The 21,187-nt window shown below is 41.5% G+C and overlaps 1 protein-coding gene across 1 annotated transcript in view; it reads left to right on the top strand.

Annotated features, from left to right (window-relative positions):
* LOC140210888 (copine-9-like) overlaps window positions 1-21,187 on the top strand; it is a 562,459-nt gene that overhangs the window by 425,901 nt on the left and 115,371 nt on the right. The window contains exons 7-10 of the mRNA XM_072280144.1: window positions 2,334-2,397; window positions 13,473-13,576; window positions 20,077-20,181; window positions 21,099-21,140. Coding sequence (XP_072136245.1) covers window positions 2,334-2,397; window positions 13,473-13,576; window positions 20,077-20,181; window positions 21,099-21,140 — 315 coding nt within the window. The remainder of the gene's footprint in view (window positions 1-2,333; window positions 2,398-13,472; window positions 13,577-20,076; window positions 20,182-21,098; window positions 21,141-21,187) is intronic.

Below are 21,187 nucleotides of genomic sequence, written 5' to 3'. Positions count from 1 at the left end.
ACAAATATGTACCAAGATATCTGGCTGCTCCCCCTCCCTCTCCAAAATGTTGTGGATGCAATCCGAGGCATCCCTGACCCTGGCACCTGGGAGGCAACATAGCATCCAGGTGTCCTGTTCATGTCCACAGAATCTCCTGTCTGTTCCCCTCACTATCGAGTCCCCTATCACTACCACACCCTTCTTTCCCTTCTACACTATGTACCCATGCTCAGTGCCTGTAATCTGGTCACCATGGCATTCTCCCGGGTTATCCCCCACAAAAGTATCCAAAGCGATATACTTGTTTTTGAGGGGAATGGCTACAGTGGTGCTCTCTTCTAATTGTTTATTTCCATTTCTCCAGACAGTCACCCAGCTGCTCGCCTCCTGCAACTTCGGGGTGACTACTTCCCTGTAACTTTGACCAATTATCTCCTTGGCCTCCCATACTAGCTGAAGGTCATCCAGTTGCTGCTCCAGATCCCTAACATGGTCTTTAAGAAGCTGCAGCTGGAACTTCATGCAGATGTAGTTCCCTGGGTGACTCTGGGTCTCCCAGTTCTCCAAGAAGAGTACACCACAGCCATTTAAATGGTACAATAAGAGAGGGAAAAAAACAAAAAAGGTAACCTTAACAGATGCTTTACACAGAGCAGACACTTCTTCCAAGCCGAAGCCTCCTTTGAGCCAAAGTCTGTCACTTCTACTCTCACCACTGGCCTACTCTCGACAATGGCCACTCCGCTTATCCCCTCTGTACTGTTATTTAGTTTGCAGAGCTCTGTTAACACCGCTGATAGGCCCCATACAATGGGCAAACGCCCGCAAAGCTCTTTTTAAATAATCGCCGCTGACCTGCGAGAAACACCTCTCCTTTGTAGGGCTCTGTTGATGCCTTTGATAGGCCCCATACAATAGACAAATGCCCACAAAGCTCTCTTTTTAAATAATTGCCCAAGCACTGGAGCGTGAATCCTATCAAAGTATCTGGTGACTTTAATTCAAACAACTTACATGTAGATAAAATGTCATCCAGCTGCTGAATGGTTATTAAAAAAATTTGGTCCAGTAATGTCCTTTTGGGGCATTATTGGTAGTAGTGAGAAGAAAGCATGGCCTAGATGGCTTATGTAAGTTGCTCAAGATTTCTAGCATCTGCAAATCCGATGTGTTTATGGAAGTCTATCTTCTTAAGCTGAAGCAAACAATAGAAGACGCTCTTCATTTTGCTATGGTTGAAATATTTTTGATGGATGTGTACGCTAGGATCCCAGAATAAAGCAGTAGCCAGTTATTACTTCAGTAGAGTGAGTTATTCTTTCAACACCGACTGAGTGAAAACATGCATCATTATGGCCAACTTTCAGGTGGATATATTAAGGAGGATGTTACACCATCTAGTATGGAGGGGCCACTACACAGGAATTGAGAAAACTGTAAACTCAGCCAGCTCCATCAGGGTCACTGTAGTCCCCAGTATTGAGGACACCTTCAAAAGGTGATGCACCCATCAGTAAGGACCCCCATCACCCAGGACATGCCTTCTTTTCATTGCTCCCATCAGCGAGGAGGTACAGAATTACTGAAGACGCACACTCAATATTTTCGGAACAGTTTCTTCCTCTCCACAATCAGATTTCTGAATGGACAATGGACCCATGAATCCTACCTCACTATTTTTTCTCCTCTCTTTGGACTACTTATTTCATTTAATTTTGTTTAATATATACATTTATTGTAATTTATAGTTTTATTATTATGTATTACAATGTACTGCTGCTGTAAAACAACAAATTTCACAACATATGTCAGTGATATTAAACCACAATCAGGAGAAAATATGCAGATGCTGGAAATCCAAGCAACACACACAAAATGCTGGAGGAACTCAGCAGGCCAGGCAGCATCTGTGGAAAAACGTACAGTGGATGTTTCGGGCTGATTTCCTAGATAGGACTGGCAAAAGTGGATAATTTTTCAGGATTGTGGGGAAAGCACAGAAAAAACAAGGACTAACTAGATTGCTCTACAATGAGCCAGTACAACTGAGCTGCCCAAGTGGCTACTGTCTGTGTAGTAATGATTTTGCAAGGTTCTTAAAAAGATTTTGTTATTGAATAAGGGAATAAATCACTTCCTGTTTTGGTTCTAATTAACTAAAGCAGTCTTACCTTGTCATATTTTAATAAGATGCAAAGCTGCCACAGCAAGCCTCAGAGGCTAAAAGTCTGCTTTTAATTGTGTGTGGTGGGATGGCCTAGGCCTCAATCTGTCATCTTTCTGGGTCTCTGTAATAAACTGTCCTGTCCTTAGCCAATGAATGATGGTCTGTTCTCTTCTCATCTCTCTAGGGGACTTCCCGGGAAAAAATGTGGAACACTGATCTTGTCTGCTGAAGAGCTGAGTAACTGTCGGGTCAGTGTGGGCAGTATTACCTTGTTATTGTTCTCTGTTGGTGTTAGAGCATGTTTTCTTTTGTCATCTTAGTCGGGGAAATCACACCATTGCTGTCTGGCTCCCTGCTTGTTTCTGTTTGGTAAAGTAGTCTGATAAAAAGTGACCTCTAACAAGAACTGTAAAATGCCATGAATTGAAACCAATGTGTGATGGAACTCCTCCTGAATGTCACAAAATTGCTGTGCAGCAGTTTAACAAACTGACAGAAATATCCTTCTCTCAGACATTTATTGTAAAGATGTTTGCATTTTTCACAATGAATTTTAGAAAGGCGTGACTATCCACTTCACTCCTCCCACTTTACCACTGGGTTCTGAATCCCTATGGCTGGCGTTAAAGACTGGAACTCACCTGCAGTTTCTGTTCCCAACCTAAAGGATTTCCCCATTTCAAGCCAAGGCTGCCTTTCCTATTGGCTAAAGGGTGCAAAACCAGTTGAATGTGATCGGCTAACATTTCTTGGAGAAGAAGGGAGAGCCTTGATTCTAAAATTCTCTACTCCAACACAGTAACAAAACAGAAACCAAAACCTTCTTCTCTGTTCAGTTTCAAGTCATCGTAGCTTCACTCCAACAGGCCTGTGCATTGTGATCCCTGGAACATGTTCTTGGGTGCAAGGAGAATTGGAGGAAAATAATGAAGAGTCACTATATGGACAGTACAGGAAAATCAGTGGATAAATGCAACCTAAATTCGAGACCATAATAGCCGTCTGTGGTATATGTGTCCAATTACAAAACATTGAAAATAAATAGAAAACACATATAAAGCAAGCATCGATACCAACATTTTATATTCCAGAGGGTTAGACTTACTGCAACATGAAATAGTCTTGTGAGTAAATCTGAACACTGTTTAAAGGTAAGAATCATAACTCAAGTCTCCAGAATCAACCTCACCTTAAAACCTTTCAGTCTAATTTGTGTAGATAAATTTCTGACTTTCCCTTTTCTGTCTTTTCCTTTCACTAAATGTCAGCCCATTTCTGATGCCCTTCCCTCCTGTCTCTCCTTTGCTATTCTCATATCTAACGGGTTGCATTCTGGTTCCATTCTAACTGGTTGCATCACCGTCTGGTATGGAGGGGCCACTGCAAAGGACTGGAAGAGGCTGCACAAGGTTGTAAACTCAGCCGGTTTCATCATGGGCACTAGGCTCCCCAGCAATGAGATCGCCTGCCAAAGGTGATGCCTCAAAACGGAGACATCCATCAATAAGGACTCCCATCACCCAGGACATGCCCTCACGTCATTGCTATCATTAGTGAGGAGGTACAGGAACCTGAAGACACACACTTGATGTTTTAGGAACAGCTTCATCTGCTTCACCATTAGATTTCTGAAAGGACAGTGAATCCATGATCACTACTTCACTATCTTTCCTCTCTTTTTGCACTGCTTATTTAACTTATATTTTTCTTACACACACAAACACACACACACACATTATACAACTCCTCAGCTACGTGACAGGGTTGAATCACAATGGCTACTTGGTCTACCTGACTGCACAGTGTTGAGATATGAGAGGAAACCCACAGGGTCACAGAGACAACACTGAAGGTCGTGATTGAAAAGGGTTGAATTAGCTGTGATAGGTTCAAAGTTCAAAGTAAATTCATTATCAATGTACATGTATGTCACCATATACAACCCTGAAATTCATTTTTCTTGTGGGCATTCACAGTAAATGCATGAAACACTATAGAATCGATGAATGACTGTAAGCAGTAGGATGGAAAACAAACAACTTGCAAAAAACAACAAAACTGTGCAAATACAGAAAGAAAGAATAAAAGAAATAATAATATAATAATAGATAAATAAGTAATAAATATCAAGAACATAAGAAGAGTCCTTGAAAGTAAGTCTAAAGGTTGTGGGAACAGTTCAGTGATGGAGTGAGTGAAGTTGAGTAAAGTTATTCCCTCTGGTTCAGGACCTTCAGTGCTGCCGATATGTAAAAGCAACATGCTTTTAGGGGTGAGAAAAGGGATTAGGAAGACAAGTCATTTAACACTAACATGTTACAGTGAAAGTGGAATTTAGAAGTGCAGAAATAATTTTTCATAAACCATAAACAGGTGAAGAAACCCGGGAGAAGAAGTGAAAACGGAGCACCTGGATGCCAAAATAGCATAGTAGTTAGCGTGATGCTATTATAACGCATGGCGTCAGAGTTCAGATTTCAAATCTGGCGTCCTCTGTAAGGAATCTGTACATCCTCCCTGTGGAATGCGTGGTTTTTCACTGGGTGCTCTGGTTTCCTCCCACAGTCCAAAGACATATCGATTACTAGGTTAATTAGTCATTGTAAATTGTCCTGTGATTAGACTAGAGTTAAATTGGTGATTGTTTTGTGGTGTGGCTCAAAGTGCCGGGGGTCCTAACCTGAGCAATATTTCAATGTAAGTAAGGATTGTGACATGTGATAGATGCCAGTTATGAGTCTGTGAACTGCTCTGCCCTGCTGAGGTTGTAAAGATTCAGTATGACCTTCATACACTGCAACAGGAAAGCATTTCTTTTGCCAATATTGTCAATTCTCTCTTTAATTGGCAAACCTTTCCAGAATCAAAGAGCTCTTTCCCCCCTTGTGGAAATTCTATCGGCTGCGATGAGCAACACCTGACTGATGCTGATTTGATTGTAATGTTGCTTTCAATTACACATGTAATTCCCCTTCAGCAGCTAATGAGATGAGCTTCTGCTACCAACAGTTGTTTACAGATGCCTTTTCCCAGGCTGTCTGGGTTTCATTAGCCTGACACTCTGGGCACTTGGTGTTTAATTGAGGATAGGAGATGTGATGGTGCAATATTTAAAGACTATGGCTGATGTCAAACATTCTTTTATGAAGGGCTCAGAAATTGGCAAAGCATTTCCCAGAGGTTACAAAGTTGTTTGTGTCTGCACTCGCATTAATATTTAAAATAAATATGAGAGGAGGAGGCGGTGAGTGAAATGGGAGTTAAGACTGCATGTTGACTCTGGCTATTGAGAACTAATGGATGACCTTGTGTTCTGTATGGGACAACTGCTTGGATCAGAAGGAACAAGCCAAATGGACTTCAGGAGAAAGTTATTTATGTCTGCTGTCTTTAAACTAGTGCATAATATTTGTGCTCAAGAATGTTAAATGCATCTGTTGCAGTATCAAATAAAACAGTCATCCCATGTAAAAAAAAAATCATCTCCATATTGACAGGCACTCAGAATCATACACTACATGTCATTCTTCCACTATCAGGATTACTGCCAAATAATTATTGACGGCTATCCAGACTGGTCATACCTTGGTCTACTCTGACAATTCAAATCGCAGGAACTTAATAAACTGCAAAGAAGTTTAGATGCAGCCCAATCCATTACTGGCACATTCCTCACACTACCAGTATTATCTGCAGAGGTGCTGGAAATACTGTGTATCTGTGGTGCTGCTGCAAATAAGTTTCTCATTGCACTCGTGCATGTAACAATAAAATTTGAAATGCAAATGGCCCCACCTGCTGAGCAGCAGGGAAGATTCCTTTGAACAACAGCGAGGTGCAGTTTATTGATTGATTGATTGATTGAGCTGCAGCACAGAATAGGCCCTTCTGGCCCTTTGAGCTGCAAAGGCCAGCAACCCCAGGTTTAATCCTAGCCTAATCACAATACAATAACCAATTAACCTACTAACTGGTACATCTTTGGACTGTTGGACGTAACTGGTGCACCCGGAGAAACCCACATGTTCCACGGGGAGGATGTACAGACTCCTTAGGAGGACACCAAAACTGATCTCTGAACTCCAACACCTGCAGTTATAACAGGGTTGTGCTAACCGCGACTCTACCATGGGTTGTAAAGCAGATGTATCACAACACCAGAGAGCTGGGTTCAAGCCTCACTTCTGGTGTTGTCTCTGTTGTATGCACTCTCAGTCTAGGAGTGAGTTTCCTCCAGGTGCTCCAGTTTCCCTCCAGATCCCAAGGACATGTGGATTGCTAGGTTAACTGTCCACTGGTAATTCCATTAGTGTGCAGATTAATGGTAGACTCTGGGGAGCATTGACTGAATATAGGAAGAGGGGGATTAATGTGAGGCCCTCCGTTGGTCGGACTTGACCATGGTTGTTGTGACCTAGCTGTTTAGATACATAAGCCTGGGCAGTACAATATGGAGAGTAAGCTGTTGCCCATGTAGCAGGCTCCCCCTCTCCATGCAACTGATGAACCCGAAGGAACACAGAGACCGATACAGTTTAGTACCAATAGCATTGCAGGAGTTGCCAGTCAACACTGAACTCAGTGTAGGACTGCCTTTGGGATTCCAGCTATGAATATTTCCTTGGAGTTTACTCCTGAAGCCTTCTCCGTGAACGGGTCTAACCGCAAGGTAGTGAGGGCTTGAAATCAGTTTTCCTTCTCCTAGATATGCTGCTAACCACAGAAAAGGAGTCCCATCTGCCCAAAGTGACTGGTTTTAAGGCACCAATAACCCACCTTTTCCTTCTTTGCCTGTCAGTAGAAATGGTTCTTAGTAGCTGAACCACATGTGAAGGCCAGAAGCTGGACTTGTTTGTCAAAGGCTATTTGAAACACACACCACTGGGAGCAATAGGTAGGGGGAGCTTAATCCCACCACCACCCCCAGTTATGAGGACCCTAAGGAACCAGGATTAATGTAGGGGTAGTATTAGTGGGTGGTTGAACGTCAGAGTGGACTCAGTAGCATGCTTCTGTGCTGTATCTCACAATGTCTCTCCACATGATTCAGACACAGCTGGATTTTATAACTTTCCCTGACAGGTAGCGTGTACTTAACTAAATAATCAGGTTAGTTATCCTAATAATCTTTTGTTGGAAGAAATAAGTGCTTCTGGTATTATCCTTCATTTTTCCCTTGAGTCTGTGCCAATTGCCACGGACGTGCCAGCCAGGTTAGTTGCTGTGTACTGGCACTGAGGGGGAGCCTTCATCAGAAGGGCGGCAGCAGCTCAAACACTGCCAAGTGGTCATTGCCCTGCAGAGGCAGAAGGGTCAGGCAATACTCACATCTCAAAAAATGATTTTTAAAAAATATTTTAACTCCTTGGCAAATTAAATAATTTTTGTTCCACTCAGGAATATAAAACTATTTTATATCTTTCATTTTGACTGCAAACTCAGAATAATCACACACACAGAATATATATATTCTTCTGACTAACGTGATGTTAGATTGATGTACTGAGGAAAATCACATCCAATTATGCATAATTTGAATTTAAGCAACTTAAGTACCATTGCTTGTATGACAACCTATTTTACATGATGTAATATTTTGTTCCAGACTCAGCCTTTTCAGTTCATTAGGTACACTCTTGTCCAGCATTTTAATCCAATTATCACTTGTCTTTATCTATTTCACACAGATATCCTGTCTTTTGCCCAGCTCCTGAAGAAAATTAATTTTTCTTTCTCAGGTTGTAGGGAGGATTTCCTTCATTTTAACATTTCAAGCCAGAAGAAAGCCTTTGATAGGGTTTTACAAACCATGGCATTTCACATTTTGAGGATTTTTTAATATTAAAATTGTCCCATTTGGAATGTAGGCCGTATCTCGGGTAATGATGAGTTTGAGTACAGAGAGGAAATTAAGAACCTGGTGGCATGGTGCGAAGACAATAACCTATCCCTCAACATCAGCAAGACGAAGGAATTGGTCTTTGACTTCAGAAGGAGTAGCGGACCGCACGACCCAATTTACATCAGTGGTGCGCAAGTGGAACAGGTCAAAAGCTTTAAGTTCCTCGGGGTCAATATCACAAATGACCTGACTTGGTCCAACCAAGCAGAGTTCACTGCCAAGAAGGCCCACCAGCGCTGTTACTTCCTGAGAAAACTAAAGAAATTTGGTCTGTCCCCTAAAACCCTCACTAATTTTTATAGATGCACCGTAGAAAGCATTCTTCTAGGGTGCATCACAACCTGGTATGGAAGTTGTCTTGTCCAAGACCAAAAGAAGCTGCAGAAGATCATGAACACGGCGCAGCACATCACACAAACCAGTCTTCTGTCCGTGGACTCACTTTACACCACATGCTGTTGGAGCAGTGCTGCCAGGATAATCAACGACACGACCCACCCAGCCAACACACTTTTCGGCCTTTTTCCCGCTGGGAGAAGGCTCAAGAGCTTGAAGACTCATACGGCCAGATTTGGGAACAGCTTCTTTCCAACTGTGATAAGACTGCAGAACGGATCCTGACCCGGATCTGGGCCGTACCCTCCAAATATCCAGACCTGCCTCTCGGTTTTTTTGCACGACCTTACTTTCCATTTTTCTATTTTCTATTTATGATTTATAATTTAAATTTTTAATATTTACTAATTTTACTATTTTTAATATTTTTAATATTTAATATTTGTAATCCAGGGAGCGGGAAGCACAGAATCAAACATCGCTGTGATGATTGTACGTTCTAGTACCAATTGTTTGGCGACAATAAAGTATAAAGTATAAAGTGTAATTAAATCCTGAGAAAGGGTGTTTATTACAATGCTGTGGGCTCCAGCATCAATGAAAGTTATAACAACCAGGCTCAAAGACAAAAAGTCTCAACCAGCCAGAAAGCTCTTGACAGCCTATAGATCTTTCTTGGCTTCCCATGGTAAGCTTTAACTTTATCTGGCCTTTTCTTGTTTCCTCCTGGAATTACAAATTAAAGGATTTGCAATTAAGAATTTTGGACCAACAATCAATGATGCATCAGCATAGCAGTTAGTGTAATGCTTTAGGTGATGCCTCAAAAATGTGGCATCCATCATTAAGGACTCCCATCACCCAGGACGTCCCCTCTTCTCATTGCTACCATCAAGGAGGAGGTACAGAAGCCTGAAGACACATTCAACAGTTCAGGCACAGCATCTTCCCCTCTGCCATTAGATTTCTGAATGGAGAGTGAACCCATAATCACTACTGCTTTATTTTTCTCTCCTCTCTTTTTATGCTACTCATTTAATTTAATTTTTATATATATTTATTATAATTTATAGTTCTTTTGTTATTATGTATTGCAACGTAGTGCTGCCGCATAACAACAAATATCACGTCATATGCCAATCATACTAAACCTGAATGAGATTCTGGTTCTGATTTGATGCATTTTGCCGATGGTGCACGAAGCATCCGCTTTGTGGAGAACATCATTTAGATCATCAGCAAAAGAATTAAGGCAGCAGCTAGCCAAACAGACTTTCACTCCATTGCCCTGACTGTGACTTTTAACACCCAGGGCGTCACCATTAACCCGAAACTCAGTTGGCAGAAATACAAATACTTTACCATGACTGAAGCAAGGTACTCTGACACAAGTGACTCAACTCTTGACATCTCAAACCCTTTCGCCATCTACAAGGCCAAAGTCAAAATCATAAGACCAAAGACATCAGAGCAGGCAAGAAGGTCAGCACAACATAATGTGTTGAGTTCTGTTCATTTGGGCTATGTAGGCATTTAGCTGGGATGTTTACTTTCCCAGTTATGGGCATATGCACAAAGATGGGAGGAGGATGGTGGATAAGAAAATGGCAGGTTTGTGTACTGAACTTGAACTGAGAGAGTAAAGTTAAAACAAAAGAAAATCTTGTCTTTATTGTTTGAACGTCAACATTGGTAGCAGAGGACAGCTACCAGCTATAGGATACTGCCAGCATTCAACAAGAGCAAGCCTTATGAAAGCTGGAAAAATGAGACTGGAATATGGACTCATTACTGAGCTCGAGAAGAAGAAGCAGGTCCTTGCAGTTGTACTGTTACTTCAGGAAGAGCAAGAGATACTGCAATGGGAATTTCAGTGGAAGTCTTAAACAAAGATGACAGAATGACTAAGCTAATAAATGCTCTTGATTCCATTTTTCTGTAGGTATAAAGGTAGTGGATTTATGAGGCATATTCAGACAGACAAAATTTCCAGAGGCAGTTCTACAAATTTAACTAATTATATTATTGATTTTGAACAAAATGCTCAAATACAAAATGGAACTTCCTGTTGCTACATTAGCTTTTAAATTGTTGGATACTGGGTGTCTAGGCATAAATGACAGACTGCTATTGTTAACTGCATGTAAAGAACTTACATTTGCATCATGAAAGATGCATTGAAGAGGGTTTTTGGAGAAAAGGCCATCAAGACAACAGTCAGAATTCATTTGAGTCAGGAGACAGCATACTTCACTGAGCAGAAACAGGAGAGTAGCAAGTGTAGTTCCAAGAGTGACCAGATGAGGCAGTATTACCTGGCACAAATTCACTAGACAAGTCCTGCAGGAGACTGAACTGTGCTGTTTGTCAGAGTACTTACCACCGGGCAAAACACTGTCCACATAATACTGAACAAGTTAACTGAAGAAGACAACAAACCTGATGATGTAGAAGAGTGCCATATCACATTGTTTGTAAAGGAATCACTTACTAATGCACAGCTATCCGATGCAGAGATTTTGATGATCAAGTCTCTAGGATCTGCTGTTATTGATACAACATGCGTGTGCACAGTGTGTGGAGACAAATGGCATGAAAGCAATGTAAACGGAAAAGAAGGGCATAAACCGGTGAGCACAGATACATCCAGTTACAAAGCTGTCCAGCTTGCAGATGGAAAGGTTGTATATTCTACCAAAAGAGTGAAAGTCCTGCAAAAATAGGGCAGACAAAATGTTACATCAAAACTTTGACACTGAAACAAAGACAACAGCAGCATACGGTTCTTGGAGTAATGGACTTCTGGAGCGACACAATCAAACACTGAAATAATGCTGAAGGTAAAGAAAAGTAATGTCTGTGATTGGAACACGGCCCTGGACAGGGCCCTTGTGGTGAAGAATACCATGCACAATGTACGTGGCTATAGCTGGTATCAACTTGGGTTCAGACAGAATGCAAACCTTTCCTCTGTACTGGTTGACAGGCCATGTTCTCCAGAGGCCACTACAAAGAGTGAGTGGTTTGGGAAACATATTTCAACACTGCGTGCTCCAAGGAAGACTTTCACTGAAGCAGAGTGCTGAGAAAGAATTTGAAGAGCACGGAGGGTACAAGTCCGCCCTACAGACGGCAAATATGAGACTCGGGACAAAGAGCAGACTGTATAGAAAGCAAAGTTCCTGAAGTTGTCATTGGTCAGGATGGAGTTGTGGTATTCATGAGACATGGAGGTTACTCTGTGAGAGTGCATCATTCCAGACTACTTAAAGCACAAACTGAAGAAGATCAGAGCTCCATGGAGACGACACAAAAAAGTAAAAAGCACCTGATACAATGATGAAGAGATTGCAGCTGAGGACCCAACAGAGTTGCTTAGCAGAGTCACAGACAGTGCTGAAGAGAGTGCAACTGGGGAGTCAACAGAATTGCTTGATTGGAAATCATCACAAGGTCAAAGACAACATGGAAGTTTCAGTCTTAAAACATGACGAAATGTGAGATTTGCAGACCAAAACACTGGTATCTCACAAAAAGCTGAAGTCTTAGGACATACAGGCAAAACAAAACCTGGTACAGCCTGAATTACCTGGAACTGGCCACGGTTGCTGGCACTGCAGGGTCAGTTGACATGTCATGTGTAGACAGATTTCATGCTGAACCAAGTACAGATCAGGCCGGACCACCTGAGAAACGTCAAGATGAAGATGTCCAAGTAACTAAGGAGGTGTCACTTGAATCTTCAAAACAGGATGAAATCAGAAGTTGCAGAAACAATAGAGTGTTTAAGGAAGTCAGAGGCATTGGGCAAAACACGGTGTCTACAAGATGGGTGTGCACCCTGAAAGTAATTCTGACAAGAAATACACCAAAAGCAGAGGTGGCTAGAGGTTTTGAGGAACTGAACACAGAAGAACTCCGAAAAGATTGGCCAATATGTGTGCATCAGAGTCTCTCCGACTACTTGCCTCAGTGACATGTCAAAAGCATTGGCAACCCCATTGCATGGACATAAAATATGCATTCTTACAGGGAATGGAGCTGTCACATAACATTTACAATCAAACCCTGCCTGAAGGCAGAAATGAAGGAAGTCTGTGGAAACTCAGAAAGTGTGTGTATGGTCTACTAGATGCATCACTCCACTGGTATAAAAAGATCAATGAAATAATGTTGAAAACAGATGGAAAGATGTCACAAGTGGATCCAGTTGTTTTTAATGGAAAGATTGAGAATGTCATGTGATTGGAATGCTTACCTATCATGTAGATGACTTCATATGGGGTGGCTCACAAAACTTTGCTACAACAGTCATCCCTCAGCTAAAGTTGGATGCAAGGGACATGACAAAAGGGTGTCTTAAGAAATTTATTTGGCCTAACAACTAGATGTAAAAGTATACAACGAAAGCAATGGACATTTTTTTAATGTACAGTACATGAAAAGGATGGGAGATTGTTGAGTTTTGTTCATTTCAACTATGTAGGCCGTTAGTTGGAATGTTCACTTTCCCTGTCATGGGCATGTGCACGAAGGTGAGAGGAGGATGGTGGGTAGAGAAGTGGTAGCCTCATGAACTAAATGTGAACAGAGAGAGGAAAGTTGTTAAAATGGAAGGAAATCGTGTCTTTGTTGTCTGAATGTTAATAAAATGGACACAGGGGCCAGTACTATGCTGTACAGCTCTATGTTCTATGAAACTTCTCCAAAGTCTCTGCAGCTTTCCACGACTGAAGGGGAAGTTTTCACTTTACATTCATTTCTTACCCCAGTTGTAGGATGATGTGCTGTTTTCAAGGTGTAACAGAATATTCTCCAAGTTCCTAATACAGTATGTAATTAGGCATTTCAGTAAACTGGCAGTTTTCTCAATATCATGGCAATTGAACCCAGTTTCTGAAAAACGAAGAGTGAACCATGGAATGTAAAGGATCATTTAAAGAAAACTGTATAATTATATGAGGGAGAAAGAAATTGAAGGTTACGTTGATAGGTTAAGATAATGTAAGATATAAGGATTGTACAAACAATAACTATGGAACTGTCTTTTGATATAACATTTATGCAAAACTGTGTGTTCCACAGGACATTGCAACCATGCAGCTCTGTGCAAACAAGCTGGATAAAAAGGATTTCTTTGGGAAATCAGATCCTTTTTTGGTCTTTTATCGAAGCAATGAAGATGGAACGTAAGTCCTTGCTTATAATGTTAATTTTTATTTCCGCACATTTAAAACTAATCTCCACTTTCTTCAAGTCTAATGAAATGAAATAAGATAATAACCAGCAACACGGAGTGAAAAATTTGGGTAAATTCTCAGAATGGTACACTTCTCACTAAAAATCAAGGATTGTCCTAGCATTCATTCAGATCAATCTGTTACTCATCCTGCCCTTTCACCGCACATTGGATTGACCAATCCATTCCTTTGTCCAAGTGGCAAGTTAAGATACATGTGATCCACAGTCACTTGGTTGTTTATATTCAGAACTGGCCTGCCATAGACAATAGAGGACAATTGTCCTTGGGACTTATTCTGACCAAAGGTCTGTGACTAGTGGTGTACAAGGATCTCTGCTGTTTGCAATATCTATAAATGACTTGAATGAAACTGTGGATGTGTGGGTTAGTAAATTCAGGGATTGGTGGTATTGTTGATAATGCTGAAGATTGCCGATGGATGCAGCAGGATAAAGATCAGTTATAGATATGGGCGGAGTAATGGCAGGTGGAGTTTAATTTGCCAGGGGATAGGTGTCACATTTTGGGAGATCAAATGTAAAGGACAGTATATTGCTATGGCAGCACCATTAACAGAGGAATATTGAGATCAAGTCCATAGCTCCCAGACAGTGGAAGCAGAAGTTGATAAGATAATAAGGAAGTCTTATGGAAGGTTGCCTCTATTAGTCAAGAAACTGAGTTGAGAAATCAAGCAATACACACAAAATGCTGGAGGAACTGGAACTCATCACCCTAGGCAGCATCGATGGGAAAAGTATAGTCCATATTTCAGGCCAAGACATTTCAGCAGGACTGGAGAAGAAAAAGATGAAGAGTTGATTTAAAAGGTGGCAGGAGGGGAGAGAGACACACGAAGCGATAGGTGAAACCAGGAGGGAGAGGAGTGAAGTAAAGAGCTGGGAAGTTGATTGGTGAAAGTGGTACAGGGCTGGAGAAGGGGGAATCTAATAGGAGAAGATAGAACGCTGTGGAAGAAAGAAAAGCTTACACTGGTATCCATTCCCCACTCTTCCTACACTACATCAACAACTGCACTGGAGCTGCTTTCTGCACCCATGTGGAGCTCATCATCTTCATCGATTTTGCCTCCACCCTGTCCTCAGATTTACCTGGTTCATTTCTGAGACCACCCTCCTGTTTCTTGATTTTTCTGTCTCTTTCTCTGGAGACTGTTTATCTACTGATGTTTATTATGAACTCACGGATTCTCACAGCTACCTGGCCTATACCTCTTCCCAACCTGTTACTTGTAAAAATGCCATTCCCTTCTCTTAATTCCACTGGCCCCACCGCATTTGCTCTCAGGATGAGGCTTTTCATTCCAGAACAAAGGAGATGTCCTCCTTTTTTAATGAAAGGGGCTGCCCTTCCTCCACCATCAACACCACCCTCAACTACATGTCTTCCATTTCAGGTACATCTGCTCTTACCCCATCCTCCCGCCACCCTACCAGGGACAGGGTTCCTCTTCTCCTCTCCCTCCATCAGCCTCTGCATCCAGTGCATAATTCTCCAGAACTTCCACCATCTCCAACGGGATCCCGCCACAAAGAACATCTTTTCCTCCCCCAACACTTCCTGTTTTCCGCAAGGATCACTCCCTATGCAACTCCCTTGTCCATTCATCCCTCCCCACTGATCTCCCTCCTGCACTTATCCTTGCAAATGGGACAAGTGCTACACCTGCTCCTACACGTCCTCCCTCACTACCATTCAGGGCCCTAAGCAGTCCTTCTAGGTGAGGCGACACTTCGCCTGTGAGTCATTTGGGGTAATACACTGGGCCTGGTGCTCCCAGTACCCTCCTGTATATTGGTGAGACTTGACGTAGATCGGGAGACCGCTTTGTTGAGCACCTACTCTCCATCCACCAGACAAAGCAGGATCTCCCAGTGTCAACCCATTTTAATTCCATTTCCCTTTCCCGTTCCCATATGTCAATCCGTGGCCTCCTCCGCTGTCATGATGAGGCCACACTCAGGTTGGAGGAACAACATCTTATATTCCGTCTGGGTAGCCTCCAACCTGATGGTATGAACATCATTTTATTGAACTTCCAGTCCTGTCCCCTCCTCTTCTTTATTCCTCGTTACCTTTTCCCTCTCTCACCTTATCTCCTTGCCTGCACATCGTTTCGCTCTTGTGCTCCTCCACCTTTTTCTGTCCTCCATGGGCTTCTGCCTTCTCCTATTAGATTCCCCCTTCTCCAGCCCTGTATCTCTTTCGCCAATAAACTTCTCAGCAATTTACTTCAGCCCTCCCCCTCTCAGTTTCACCTTTCACCTTGTGTTTCTCCCTCCCCTCCCCGCACCTTCTAACTTGGACTCCTCATCATCTTTTATCCAGTCCTGCTGAAGGGTTTTGGCCCAAAACATTGACTGTACTTTTTTCTATAGATGCTGTCTGGCCTGCTGAGTTCCTCCAGCTTTTTGTGTGTGCGTTGCTTAGATTTCCAGCATCTGAAGATTTTCTCGTTTGAGAAATAAAGGAGCTACTTGAAAACTCTGGATATCTAGAGTATTATATTCAGCTTTTGTTGACCCATTACAGGAAGGATGTGGAGTGTTTGGGGAGGGTGCAGAAGAGGTTTGTCAGGAAGCTGCCTGGATTAGAGGGCATATGCTATAAAGAAAGATAATCTACAAAGGGTTCTCCCAATCTGCATTTGATTTCTGCATTTTGGAGAAGGCCACATTATGACCACAAAATGTAGATGGAAATCTCTGCTTCACCTTAGAGGATTATTTGGTAAACTTGATGGTGGAAAGGGAAGAGGTAAGGCGCTAGGTGCTATATGTTCTGCGGATGTGTGAGAAGGTGCTGTTGGAGGAAGAGTGGGTGGTGGAGGAGATGGAAGGGTGCACCAGGGATTCAAAGATGGAATGATCCTGATGAGACACTGAGAGGGGAGAGGAGATCACAGGTGGTGATGTCACCTTGAAGGTGATCAGAATTATGGAGGATGACCCCTTGTGGTGGAAAGTGAACCCTAAGAGAAGGGGACAGCTATTCTAGCTCTGGCTGAGAAATGCAGTAAATGGAATCAACGTCATTGAGAACCTGGTTCAAAATGGTGAAAAGAGAGCAGTGCTTGTGGAAAGATGAAGAAATCTCAGAAATATCACTGTAGAAAATATCAGCAAGACAGATCCAATGTATGCATTAGGTTGGGTTGGGTATCAAAATAGACCATAGAAAAGTACACCACAGGCCCTTTGACCCACAATGTTGTGCTGAATGAAATAATTTAGTTGTGTCCATGGTTCAAGTCAGCTAAGGTTAGTTCAGAAACACAAGAGATCCAGAGTAGCCCACACAGGATGCTGGAGGAACCTAGCAAGTCAAGCAGTATCTATGGACACTGCCAGCTTGCCTTCCTTCCCCTTCCACCAACTTATAGTCAAGCTTTTTCCTTTCCTTTCCAGTCCTGATGAATAGTTCTGAAACATTGACTGTTTATTCATTTCCATGGATGTTGCAAGACTTGTTGAGTTTCTCCAGCAATTTTTCTGTGTTACTAAGGTTAGTTCGTATTAGTATTCAGACTTTAAAAGTAGATGCAAATGTACCGTAGAGAGAGAAGAAAAACATATATATCAAGGTCAGAGTGGAGTATTCAAGTGTCCTTTCCCGAAATTAGAAATTAAATCTATTATTGGTCAGCCAATCTAAAAGGCACTTTACCCTCTGTTGAACACAAACAACAACTGAAAAGCAACAAAAAAGAATGCTGGAAAAAATACGGAGAATCAAAGCCCAAAATTTGTAGGGGGCAGAATACTCATAAATTTTCCTCAATATCAAATTCATTGTCTTTGGGGACTTGGGGTTATCAGCCTCAGATATACTCACCTACATAAATATATGGAAGCAGTGGAATATCCTTCTTCACTGCCTCATCAGACACTCCCAGGGCAGCCTATAGTGTGTTTCTAGCATTCCCTGCTTTTATTTATTGATTGATTAATTGATTGAGATACATTGTGGAGTAGGTTCTACCAGCCCAGCAACCCCTGATGTAACCCTAGCCTAATCACGAGACAGTTTATAAAGAGCGATTAACCTACCAATCGGAGCGTCCTTGAACTATGGGAGGAAACCCATGCAGATGCGGGGAGAATGTACACACTCCTTACAGACAACAGCGGAAATTGAACCTGTGTTGCTGCTACTGTAAAGCAGTGTTCAACCACTATGCTACCATTGTCCAGGTTTCCAACATCTCCAGTCTTTTTGCTTGTTGTTTGCATTCAATAGAGAGTAAAGTGCTTTTTACATTGGCTGAACAGTAATAGATGTAATTTCTAATTTCAGGAAAGCACACTTTAACACTCCACTCTAACCCTTGTATGTGAGTAGGCAGTTTCATGTCATCGTGCCTGCAATTTCTGCTGAAACAGAGTACCTCTGGGGGGTTGTCTTCTACTCATCCCCAATTCAATTTGCACAGACAAGTTTCAGAGGTAAAAGTGCTATTACATACTCATTCCCTGCCAAAGCAGGAATTTTCCAAAATAGAAACAGAAATTTTTGGAAATCCTTTGAAAAGAATCATTCAAGTTTTTATTTCCCTCATCTCTCACCTTGGTGGTCTCCAACGTGATGTAATAAACATCAATTTCTCTTACTTCCAAACACCACTCCCCTCTATCCATTTTTTTTCTTATCCCACCAACCCATCATCCTGCCTTCTTCCACCTGCCTTCTTGATCTGCCCATCATTCACTCTTTCTTCCCTCTGTTCCCTTCCTCACCTCCTTCCCTTTATTCCATGGCCCACTGATCTCTCCTAACAGATTCCATCCATTTTCTTCAGCTCTGTTATTTCCGCCTAACACCTTCTAGCTTCTTACATCATTGTTACTCTCCTCTTCCTTCATCTGGCTATCATGTTAGCCCCCACCCATTCACCTGCATCCACCTATCACTCTCCAGTTTTTGTTCCACCCCTTCACCTCACCTTTTTACACGACTACCTCCCCTCTTTCTTTCTAGACTCAAAACAAAATGGTGACTGTTAACCTCCCTCCATAGATGCTGCCTGACCTGCTGAGTTCCTCCAGCTACTTTATGTGTTGTTTTCAAATATCTGTTGGACTGAAGCTCCAGGATAAATCTTTATCACTGCTTATAATTGATATAGCGCAAATGACGGCCATTTGTCTCATTCCTTTGCCATGCTAGGCAGCTAATTTCTTTCTCTAGAGCCTGTAATTCTCCTTTTCCCTGTCATTAACTCTACGTACACCACCCCTTCAAAAGGCAACAACTTGCTCACTTCTCAACTTAACGAGTTTAAAAATTATTTTAAAATAATTTAATGAACAAATATAAAATATATGATTTAAAATGAATGGGAGTAGTGTAAATAAATGATAATAAGTTGTAGATTCATCCTACACCCTTTTGGTCTGTTTTAAAGAATATCTGTTTTTTTGTTGTTGTAATTTTGTCCTATGAAATCATCGTTGAAAAGGATGCTTTTTCTAATGTTTGTACTGACGGAAATAAATTTCATTCACTCATTAGAGATCTCACTTGGGCTCTCAATGAAAGTTAAGGTTTGCTGATTAATTAAGTTCTATAAAGATAAAATTTACACCCATGCAGTGAGGGTAAAATCCATTTTTCTCTCCCTTCCCCCTTTCCTGTTGCTGATAATTAAACAAAAATGTGAAAAATGTTAAAATATAGAATATGATTACCAAAAATATGTGTGAATAGGAAGTATCTGATGTTTGGTTTAAAACACTCAAATCTCACAGATACATAAAACAGTTTTTCTTATTTTTTTTAGATTTTTATTTCCTGTCAATATCAAAGAACTTAATTGGGTGAATGCTATAAAATTATACCAAATGATTCGCATGATAAAATATACCAGACTTCTCACGATACCTTGAGAGTACTATATGCAAGTGAACCTGCAACTGCATCTTCATTCTATCTGCCAAGTCTGTAGAACATAGCATTGATGAAATATTCATACAATCCAAGACACCTGCAATTTACATGAAATTACAGTTCATTGTGTTTGTCTCTTTCTCCCCATTCTTTCCTTCAAGTTAACTGCTTGTACGCTGCATACGAATTAACTGTCACTATTTCCATGTCTCCCTTCCCATCAAGCTCACAACTACTGTATTTCTCTTTCCCTCTTTTTAACAAGTAAAGTCACATTGGATTTGGCTCTTACTTCTTAGCTTTGATTATTATTGTGTTGATAAAGTTCCTCAGTTCCTTAAAGTCATCGTAGCTGGAGGAGGTGGTGGAGATAAGCTTCCATGACTTATTAAATGTTCCCAATGCTGTGCATCTCAAATGGCATCTGACAACCAAATCCAGCTCCTGGCCTTCACGTGTGGCTTAGGTACTAAGTCCGGTCTTTCTCCAGGTCCGCTATCACTAATGCACAAATCTTTTCTTGCTCTTTCTATCTCTTAGGTTTACTATCTGCCACAAAACGGAAGTGGTGAAGAATACATTGAACCCAGTCTGGCAGCCATTCACCATCCCAGTTCGAGCTCTTTGCAATGGGGACTATGACAGGTCAGTGTATGCAGTCACACATTGTGGTATATTGTGTCTTTTAAACTGAGCTAGCTTCAACATTACACTCCCTGTCCCCTTATCAACCTTTTAACATCACATCCAGAACTCCAGTGTCTGGACCTTTGCTCAATTTGCCCATGTTTTGCTGAACAATTTTATCTTAAAACACATCAAATTGCCCATAGACACCTGACTTTTCTAAACCATCACGTAGCATAGAGCGACGGTATTACAACTTGGAACATAGGATTCGGAATTCAATTCCGATGTCCTCTGTAGGCAAATTTGCACGTTCCCCTGTGCGCAGATGGGTTTCCTCCAGATGTTCCGGTTTCCTCTCTCAATCGAAAGATGTATCAATAGGTAGGTTAATTGGTCATTGTAAATTGTCCCATGATTAGCCTAGATTAAATTGGGGACATTGGGTGGTGCAGCTCAAAGGGCCTGAAGGACCTATTCCCACTGTATCTTTAAATAAATAAATAAACTCCCAACTCGGTTTAGGCCATTTGACCAGTGTCTCAGAACTCCTAACTTCTGTCCTGCAAGGCCCTGTCTTTAAACACCTTTTTATTACCTTTCTCTTCCCCCACCTTAATACTTCCTTCTTTCTGCCCTTGTCCTGGTCATCTCTGAGTTTGCTCAGAAAATGCCCGCTGATATCTAGTCCTTCTTGTAGCTGTTGAATATTTATTACTCTCCAATAATCTTGTAAACAAGTTCCATTAACCTCATTGTTTGTCTTTAAGGTTCAGCTCTCTTAGATTCTAATTTATGGAATATGCCATCTTTAAAAATAATAGAAGAAAATTAAATGCTTCTTATGGTAAAACACAGCCAATAGGAAAGGCTACTGGATCCATGTCAGCAATTGTACTAATATCATGTGCTTGCTTTTCGCCATTCTGCTTTAGAACAGTGAAGGTGGATGTCTATGACTGGGATCGTGACGGCAGGTAAGAATAAGTTCAAAGTTCAAAGTAAATTTATTAGTAAGGTACAT

This window comes from Mobula birostris, chromosome 16 (genome assembly GCF_030028105.1).
Source record: "Mobula birostris isolate sMobBir1 chromosome 16, sMobBir1.hap1, whole genome shotgun sequence".
Classification (NCBI taxonomy): Eukaryota; Metazoa; Chordata; class Chondrichthyes; order Myliobatiformes; family Myliobatidae; genus Mobula; species Mobula birostris.
The sequence above is the reverse complement of the archived record's forward strand: the minus strand, read 5'-3'. Positions and strand labels throughout refer to the sequence as shown.